The sequence below is a fragment of the Erpetoichthys calabaricus genome, chromosome 18, assembly GCF_900747795.2.
Source record: "Erpetoichthys calabaricus chromosome 18, fErpCal1.3, whole genome shotgun sequence".
Taxonomy (NCBI): Eukaryota; Metazoa; Chordata; class Cladistia; order Polypteriformes; family Polypteridae; genus Erpetoichthys; species Erpetoichthys calabaricus.
In genome coordinates this window covers 38,565,134-38,575,862 of record NC_041411.2, presented here as the reverse complement: position 1 = coordinate 38,575,862, position 10,729 = coordinate 38,565,134, and the positions used below count along the sequence as shown (strand labels likewise).

The window sequence follows — 10,729 nt, the reverse complement described above, 5'->3', positions numbered from 1 at the left end:
AGGAGATGTGAATTAAGATGCATGCAATTTAAGCAAATTTTCTTTTGGAAAAAAAATTATAAAGTTAAGCTACAAAACAGGATGGGCCAGTGAGAAAGGTGGGTGGGCATAGGCCTACCCTAGCCCTATGCGGTCAACATGCCAGCTTAAAAATCACTTTAAGATCAGAAATTTCATTTCACAATATCACACTAAGTAAATTCAGGTGAATAAAACATCCTACACAGTTAATATTAGTACAGATAAGTCGGCACGGGTTGATTTTGCTAAATGACTTTAGGAATCTTCTGAAATTCAGCATTATAATACGTATGCTACCCAAAAGCTTTCATCGTTTTTATTAACCAGCATTATTTGGTATTTTGGAATTTGGTACACTATATTACAGTCAAACAGTCGAACCTCAAAGAAAAAAAATGTCGGTGCTCCTCAGCCAGAGACTAACTTTGAGCTGACACCACCATCGCATCACTCTGAAGTTTTGCTGGTCTATGTCTTAAGTAGAATCAGGAAAATTGGAACTAACAAATGTTTGTGCTGCCCACCGATATTTTCAAACCTCTGCCACATCACATTCAACACAGTTGTACGTATGTGTTTATTTATTTGAAATCAGAGTCATTAAAAACAGTTCGCAACCATAAGATACAGAATTCACAAGATCTCCAGATGCAGTACAGATAGTGTTCATGTAAGTCAACGTTAAGATTAGCAACAACTTCTGATGGCAATCATTTGAAAAATATGACACAACAGAGTATAAAAATAATAAATTTGTGCATAGTACATTTGTTTGTTATATTAACCTCTTAACACTTATTCAATAATAAAAGATCCTCTTTACCCAAGAACGAGAGGAAATTACCTAAGCTCATCCACCTTTACATCTCACTGACACTCCACTCACATTAAATTGTGTAACGCCAGCAGGAACACAGAAATACTGAGGATGGCTGGCATTGCTCTGCAGGAAAGGCAGACCCTTAAACTCTTCATTGGAATGACCAAAATTAACATAAAAGATAAACCCAAGATATTATTGAAGTGTAGCATTTTCTCTTCTTCAATCACTTTGGTTCCAAAAAAGGTTTAATTTCAATGCTAAAACTAAATTTGTTTTAATGTTGGAATCAAAAAAAAAAAAAAAAAAAACGATGAACAGACTAACCTGTCTCTGTTTAGCAATGGAAACGTGATACTTCCAAAATTATAAAAGTTAACATTTTAAAAGGACTGAAGGTTTGAAAAACAAAGCTACTATTTTACATGTGTGGCACTGTCAACACAGCACATCCTCACAAGTGGAAACTTTTTCAAAAATAACATACTATATATTTATATAATATATGCTACTGGTAAATTTATAAGACTTGGGGCAAACAAAGACAAAGCTTTGAATCAGAATCTCCGATAATCATTCGACTGGTAACTACATCTATAAGATTTAAATAAGCATACGATACATACATCCCCATCCATATATACAAGAACAAAAATGTCCCAGTTGCTCCTTCTCGAGACACGTTGTTGCAGTGTCGTTACTCAGCAGATATTTACGTAGTCCTATCTCGAGAACGTTTTTGCCCCTTAATTCCATTCCATTTAATTATTTTTTAATTTCAACTTTAGCTGGGAAATCGGCAAGCCCATGCAACATATTCCCTTTCTCATAAAGGTCACGCAACCCTGAATTGCATTAAATAAGTTTGAGAATAGCTGTTAACTAACACTGCCACACATTAAGGAGTTACTTATAGCACTTGTCTTTATTTCATAATAAAACACGTAATCATTTGTCTGGGTGATTTGCCATTTAAAATTATGATTTCAGAATGGCTGTATTTTTAACAGACCCATTAGAATGCCATTGACATTATGTCCATTATTATGAACACTTTTTGACTATCACAGTACAAGAACATTTTCTATATTAAAAAAAAATCAAAACGATAAATTATAAAAAAAAAAAGCAGCTACCTCCTTATTCAGAGTTAATTCCTGCTTTGTACCTAATGTCGATGGGAAAGGCACAGGCACCCCACAACCCTGAACTGATCACCATATTAAAAAAAAGTAAAAAATTTAAAAAGTCTTATTATGGTAATATTATGTTTGATTCATGCATTGTTGGAATCCATAATTTTTTGTTTTTATTCGGTAAAGGGTAACGGACAACTGAAGCCTAACTAAAGCAAGAGGAAACCCTGGTAAGATGCAGGGCACACTCATGGCCATCCACAATTTACATTGCTAATACAGGATGTTAATTTGTACAGAAATTGCTATTTTCATTTTTTTTTTTTACATTTCAGATTAGCAATGCTGCACATAAAAAAAATCAAATATATTTTAACAATGTTTTAAGGGTTTGGGAAGAAGCCTTTCATTTAGTTAATCCTAAAATACAGATAGTAATAGTAAAAAGTGTTACCCAACTCAGTGTTAAGATGTTGTACAGAAAATACTAATGACTCAATTATTTGTACATATTTTTCCTACATTAAGAAATCTCACTCTTCATTACTTGTTTTAAGGAATTCTTAAAACTTTAGAGTTGATTTTTCAACCCTAATTAGGTGGTTAAAAAAAAAGAAAATAGAGAAAAACACCAGATTGTATGTGGGTGTAAAAAAAAAAAAAAAGAAGAAGAACATTTGTACAAGTGAAGGATTTTTAGGATCCACACGTAACACTTACAATGCCAGTAATCATAAAAATGAACCAAACTCCAAACAACTGGAGGTTTTCCATAATACACGTTTTTATGACAATGCTGATAAGCAGTCCTGTGTTGTGTCCCATTCACCTTCTACCAAGATTTAAGGAATAGAGGATGCCACATGCCAGGGGGCACAAGACCACCAAAAATCTCTGCTCTCTCCCATACTCTACCCTAGAAACGGTAAATTTAATCGAAATCCTCCTGTTCAACTCACATTATATTTTATATCTGAAACGCCTCGTTTTAGTGCCATGTGATTTGGAATCGGAAAGCTAATTTCCTCTCTTTCTCCGTCTCTCCCTTGTTCCGTAGAAACACTTAAGACAGAAATATTGTTAGCTATCAAATACCGCACATAAATGTCAGTAGCCTAATATACTATTCGTGCATTAAAATCATAACTTTTCAAATGTTAAAGTTTCTTGGACAACTAATAGATCCTCACTGCACATGAGGAGGAGAGCACAAAAAAAAAATGTGCCTCCCAACAGTAGTCCGAGGGGTTTATTGAAGACGGAATTGTCCGTTTTGACATAAAAGGCTCAGAAGCTTCAAGGCTGATAGTGAACAACCTGACGCTCGCCCTGGTGCAAAGTGCAAAAGATCCAGTCACATTTCTGGAGGACATGAACGCCATCAAGGTGGCTTCTTGAAGAAAAGGAAAGAATTCACCGAGGGAGCAGCAACATCTCTTGATCTTCTTAGGCTCGGCCAACCCGAATTGCGTCTAAGCAGTTGAAATTACCTGCTGTTGTGTACAAAGTGCCACTCCTACTCAGAAACATCGTAATGTCATTAATAAATAACTCAAGCAGTCAAGACCCAGAGTGTTAGAATTTCGGAAAATGGAGATAAAGATCTACTTATTCTACTTTTTTTTTTCTCAGTATTCCCATGTCAAGAAGTCACACCAACTTCCTGATACAACACAAAAGACAAAAAAATTCATCACCATCATAAAATACAGCTTCATGCAGGAATCTTGTGCAAGATACTCTGTGAAAACCGACTGGTGCTGAACAACTAATTGGACATTCTGATTTCACTTCTTTTTTTTTTTTTTTTTTTTTGAAGAATCTACAATACGGCAAAATATTAAGACCCCCATTGAGCAAGCCTACTGATGCGTCCCCTCAACGGGAATTTTTAAAAAGGTTTAGAAACAAAATCTATGGTTGCAGTTCTGCCGTGATTTCCTTTTTCTGAAGTGGCTCAGTAGGAATGCTTAACCCAGAATTCTTCTTCTTCATAATGATTTGCTAAGCACACACTACTGGGCTCTAGTGTGATTTAAACACATTGTAAAATTGGAATTATCCACAGAGGGTTGATCACACGTTTAGAACGAACCTCCAGGGTCAGGCCTAAAGGGCCAGTCTGTAAAACAGGAATTATCTGCACACATTCAGTCATACTGTTATTGGGCTTGGCAAGCAAAGAACGGCATCATGCACTTCAGATAGGAATGCTACAAAACACTGAAGTCGAAACTTTAGAGTAACTACAGATGATGATAATATGTTCAATTTCCAACCACAGGCTTGAGATGTTGGTACAATTAAAAAAAATAATAATAAATAAATAAACATCTTCCCATAATCTTTGATTGGATAAAGTCTTGTATCGTCAAAGAATGAAATGGGGAGTAAAACCTCACTCGAGTTATTAACGACGCCTTGCAGAGGACTCATGGTTTCATATTTTTTGCCAACAGCAGATTTTGCAGGAATACATATTTTCTTTGTTTTCTGAAGGATGGAATGTGTTGATATTTTAGAAAATATTCACGAAAATGGGAAATTCTTCACATATCTTGTGCAACTGCTTCTTGCAAGCCAATAAGCCTAGATCATATAACCTCATGAACGTGTACTCCGATTCCCCGAAGGGGGACAACATGCTTGGGTAAATGGATTTATAAAATCCTACAAGTTCTTCAAAATTTCATGATTGAAATTGGTGCCAGTGTTCGCCAAACCTTCACTTTCCACGCTATGTTTTATGTTCTTTGTAGTCCTAGGAGTTAATCATTCTCCAACGGTCACTGTCAATACTGTTTATGCTTCCCACTGGGTAGGGAATGGAGGCAATGTCATCCAGATAGCCCCCCGAGCTGTCTATTTGTGTGCTGGAGTAGGAGCTGGGGTCATAGGCATCCTTTTTACCCACGCCATATGTGGGGGGCAAGTGAACATCTGTGTCCTCTGGCTCATCTACTTGAGATTTGTAAGAGAACAAAATCTTCGGCTCTGACCTACAAGACAAAAAAAAGAACATTATGTGCCTAGATTGCAAAACTCTTTTACAGCTGACCTGACCAATGATGCAACCAGTACTCTTGTATTATTAGGTAGGAAGTGTGGTGTAGTAGCAAAGGCATTGAAGACACAAACATAAGAAACTTGACAAACAAGAGGAGACCATTCAGTCCATCAAGCTCATTTCTTTACCTAAGTTATTCCAACATTCTATCAGATACTTTGTAAAGGTTGTCAAGATTTCAGCTTCAACTCCCAGTCTCGGCAGTTTGTTCTAGATTTCTATGGCTCTTTGTGTGAAGAAGTGCTCCCAGTCTTCAGTCCTAAATGTACTTCCCCTTAATTTCCACTGATGTCTTTGAATATGCGATTGACTGTTAAGTTGAAATAATTCTGCCGGATCTATTTTGTCAATGTCTTTGTGAATTTTGAAGTCCTGAATTAGTCCCCCAGTAGTATTGTGCGGTATACCAGTACTGAAAAAACTCAGTATTTAGATCGATCAAGCTAATTAAAAGGGCAAGTTCATTTATGGGATGCACTCTGGACCCCAGCGCTGCTGCCTCGCAGTTAGGAGACCCAGGTTCGCTTCCCAGGTCCTCCCTGTATGGAGTTTGCATGTTCTCCCCATGCCTGCGTGGGTTTCAGTTTCCTCCCACAGTCCAAAGACATGCAGGTTAGGTGCATTGGCAATCCTAAATTGTACCTAGTGTGTGCTTGGTGTGTGGATGTGTGTGTGTGCATGCCCTGCGGTGGGCTTCTGCCCTGTCCGGGGATTTGTTTCCTGCCTTGCTCCCTGTGTTGGCTGGGATTGGCTCCAGCAGACCCTCGTGACCCTGTAGTCAGGATATAATGTGGGTTGGATAATGGATGGATGGACTCTGGACCCCCTGGAGATAGTAGAGAAGGAGAGAAATAAAACAAAACTGATTGCCATTATGGACAATGCTGCACATTCACTCTCTGACACACTAATACTGAGGACTTTAAGCCAATGAATTACTCAGCAGATGTGAGTCAAGAAACATTATGGGAGTTCCATTATACCAACAGAAGTACATCTGCAAAATGTCTAACTGTAACTATCGCTCAGAAGTTTTCTTTCCTATTAAATCTTCTTCCTTTTCAGTCATTCTGGTGTGCATTCAGACCAAAGTGTGTGTGTGTTTGTATTTAATTATTTATCTATTTATGTATGAAATTTATATAGAGCTTCTGGAAAAAAAAATTCATATCTATCTATCTATCTATCTATCTATCTATCTATCTATCTATCTATCTATCTATCTATCTATCTATCTATCTATCTATCTATCTATCTATCTATCCATCCATCCATCCATCCATCCATCCATCCATCCGGCCCACTCGATGATAAAGTATAGACTATTGGACAGGCACCTATACCTAAGTCAGCGTTTCTCAACCTTTAAGTATTTGCGACCAGAGTTTTCATAACAGTTTTAATCGCGCCCCCTAACATTTTTTTGAAAGGAGCCCACTAATACCAATTTGTTCTTTTTTAATTAATGATATATCATAGACTGCGGTGGGTTGGCACCCTGCCCGGGATTGGTTCCCTGCCTTGTGCCCTGTGTTGGCTGGGATTGGCTCCAGCAGACCCCCGTGACCCTGTGTTCGGATTCAGCGGGTTGGACAATGGATGGATGGATGGATATATCATAGATGCATATTATACCTACTTAACTTTTATCGACATTTATCTAACTCTATATTTATTTTTCTAGTATCAGAAAGTAGTTTAAGTTAATTTGTGTTGGTTTGAATAGGTGTATTTTTCATATTTTTGATTCTTGTTTTTTTTTCACATCTTCGTGCTCCCCTTTTTGTTACTTCGCGCCCCCCTAAGGGGGGGGCCTGCCCCACGGTTTGAGAACCACTGACCTAAAGAAGTGTCATCTAACGGAAATGAATTAAACAGAGTGTAGCTACAGTTCACGATACCAACGATGTCACTAATGACATGCTCACTCAAGAATGTCCTTATCGACAGGCCAACTCCAAGGAGTTTGTCACATGTACTAATTAAACACATTGCATTTTCCATTCCAATACATGCTGTACAAACCTGACACTATCACCCAATAAAGGAAATTTTAAATATAAAAAAATGACAGAGAAAGAAAACCAAGAGGAAGTACTAATCCCACCGGAGTGTACTGACTATCACATTGAGGGAAGTACCTAATTGTATGAGTGCAGGGGTCTCAAACAGAGATCCTGTGAGGCCAGCATACCCTCTTTGTAACTGTTAACGGAATGTGTTATTTATTGATTTACATGATTTATTCTTGGTCTCATTTTGCTACATTAATGAACGCATAGCACCAGAATGTTTAAAGGACTCTAATGAGATCAGTATTCCCTATATCATTTTTTTATTTCCTTATCTGCTTTATTTTCATTCATCACTTTCTGTACCTGCTTTGTCCAATTCACAGTCAACACACAAGGCGACAACAGGGCACCAGCAGATGCAGAATATGTTCACTCACACCATGCCCAACCATTAATTAACATAACAGGCATGTTTTTGGGATGTGAAGAGAAAAATATAATACATGAGGGAAAAAAAAAACCAAACAAAACATGCAAATGTAGGAAGAATGTGCAGACTCCACATGGGTATTATCTTGATCCAAATGCAGTGGCTGAGAAGCTAAACCTGTACGAGGGTCTTGATTCTCCTCCTACCCTACTGAGTAATCCTTGTTAAGTAACTGAAAAAATATCTATGAAGAGCTGAAAAAATATCTATGAAGAGCTTTAATGTATTCTGATCTTACAAGTCACACAATGGACAAAGACGTCCACAATATATACAATAATGATAATGCTAGCAGTAAACACCAGGACTTATTTTTTTACTTACCCAAAGAATCCTTTCAGGAAAGTTGCGTAAATGAGTGGAGCAAACACAGAGAAGTACAAGAACGTAGTTGCATCAACACAGCTGTAGAGGCAATCAAAAAGATCATTTTCAAATTATAATTTACATTCTGTACAATACTTTTAGGCACACTCATGACATTAACATTTAAATGAACATGAACAGAGGCATGTAGCTTTAAGAAAAGAGGTTCAAAAGATTATCCCTTAATACGTTGTAAGTTTCAGCAAACCCCAATGGTCTCGCTTGTGTTTTGCAACATTAATATTACAGATGATCAAACTTAGTAGCTTGGGAGTGGGGGTTAAAATCATCTTGGTAAAACTGACGCTATATCAGGCTCAACTAGTCACATAACTAACCTGGTAAATTTTATGCAAGAAAATCAAAAGTATCCATCACCTATCATCGGTTATATTTTATAATATATTAAATAAGGTTTACATTGCCAGTAAAAAGTTTTCACATTTTATAGTTGCACACAGTGGATTTTTTTTTTTAAACCAATCAACAGAAAAAAGAATCTTTATTGTCAAAATAGAGAATTTGCAGAATTGACAAAGACTGTACCCATGCAACCTGACAGTGCTTAAGTGTTTTGCAAAGAAGAGAGAGAAGTTAGGAGCACGCGCCAGGGAAAAATTAAATGTCCATACGTCTCTATAAAAGCTGACAGTAGACACAAGTGACACAAGACATAGTAGACACAAGTGTTTAATGCATCCGGATTTTACCTTCATAATTGTGGATGTAGCTTGAAACATATAGTTTGAAGCACTTCTTATTTTTAGCTCCAGACGTTTGACTCAATGCTCCAATAATGCAACTTGCATCATTTACCGTAAGTATGGGCACATCTTGAAGTGATCGGGTGGAAAAATTCCATAGCTAGTCTGTTTTGATATTGGTGCTAGAAGTGAAACAGCTGGCTGACGTGGAATCCAGAAGAGAGGGTGCATATAGCCTATTAAACCCTCAATGATTCCTGTTATTCCGAACTGATCCGCTATCTCTGGTCAAAATGAGTACATTTAAAAGGTGGAACCTTCAAATTGAATTTGACAATATTTTCAATGCTTTAGGGAAACATGAAATGTCAGCCTATGATTGGCTTAAATCCTGCTTTTGTAAAGGGATTTGCGTTCTTTTGAAATAATAGTGAACAATTACAAATAAATGATCAGATGCATCAAACTCCTTACCACTGGAAGTTTATTTAGAGGGTTAAGAGTCAGCAAGAACAAAGAGAATGTTGACTTACTATGAGACACAAAAGCATAGTGGCTAAAGAACTGGACACATAATGTTGCCAGCTATGCAGGTTGCCTTAACTATAATAACAGTTATAAATCTGAATAAATCAGCCATATTGATGCTTCTTTTCAAACCATTTCTTAGGCTTGTATGCCACCTAATGAGCAAAATATAATTTCATTTTACTTTATCACTAAGTGAACTTTCACTAATTAGGAAGGACATGAGGTGACATGAAGCTATGGAATAAGAAGTGTGTGTAATACAGGTGAGGAGTTAGCTGTGTGACCAAAGCATTCATATACAGTTTAATTTACAATTATTCTTTAGAAAATCCGGTGGCAAGTGTGTATTAATATAAAATTCTCAAAACTGTGCTGATTTCACAAATATTATATATCACACACACACACACACACACACACACATACATACATATACATATATATATATATATATATATATATATATATATATATATACACTGTATATACATACACACACACACACATATACATATATATATATATATATATATATATATATATATATATATATATATATATACACACATACATACACACACACACACACACACACACAAATATATATAAATATATATATATAATAATATACACATCCATACACATATATACACACATATATCCATCCATCCATTTTCCAACCCGCTGTATCCGAACACAGGGTCACGGGGGTCTGCTGGAGCCAATCCCAGCGAACACAGGACACAAGGCAGGAACCAATCCTGGGCAGGGTGCCAACCCACCGCAGGACACACACAAACACACCCACACACCAAGCACATGCTAGGGCCAATTTAGAATCACCAATCCACCTAACCAGCATGTCTTTGGACTGTGGGAGGAAACCGGAGCGCCCGGAGGAAACCCACGCAGACACGGGGAGAATATGCAAACTCCACGCAGGGAGGACCCGGGAAGCGAACTCGGGTCTCCTAACTGCGAGGCAGCAGTGCTATCACTGCGCCACCGTGCCGCCCCACACACATATATATTATATATATATATATATATATATATATATATATATACACACATGTACACACACACACACATATTATATATTATATATATATAATATATATATATATATATATATACATATATATATATACTAATAAAAGGCAAAGCCCTCACTGACTGACTCACTGACTGACTGACTGACTGACTCACTCACTCATCACTAATTCTCCAACTTCCCGTGTAGGTAGAAGGCTGAAATTTGGCAGGCTCATTCCTTACAGCTTACTTACAAAAATTAGGCAGGTTTCATTTCGAAATTCTACGTGTAATGGTCATAACTAGAACCTGTTTTTTGTCCATATACTCTAATGGAGGAGGCGGAGTCACGTATCGCGTCATCACGCCTCCTACGTAATCACATGAACTAAAAACAAGGAAGAGATTTACAGCACGAGACAAACGCGGGAACGAAGGTAAATGACATTAATTTTTGAGTGTCTTTTAATACTGTGTAAGCATACATATTAACACATGTGCAATTAAACGTGTGCATTTATGGGGTGATTTCTCATGCTTAAAA

At 37.1% G+C, this 10,729-nt stretch overlaps 1 protein-coding gene across 1 annotated transcript in view; it reads right to left on the bottom strand.

Annotated features, from left to right (window-relative positions):
- Nucleotides 1-584: 584 nt before the first annotated feature.
- tpra1 (transmembrane protein, adipocyte asscociated 1) overlaps nucleotides 585-10,729 on the bottom strand; it is a 39,904-nt gene continuing 29,759 nt past the window's right edge. The window contains 2 exon segments of the mRNA XM_051921305.1: nucleotides 585-4,976; nucleotides 7,874-7,954. Coding sequence (XP_051777265.1) covers nucleotides 4,739-4,976; nucleotides 7,874-7,954 — 319 coding nt within the window. The 3' untranslated portion in view covers nucleotides 585-4,738.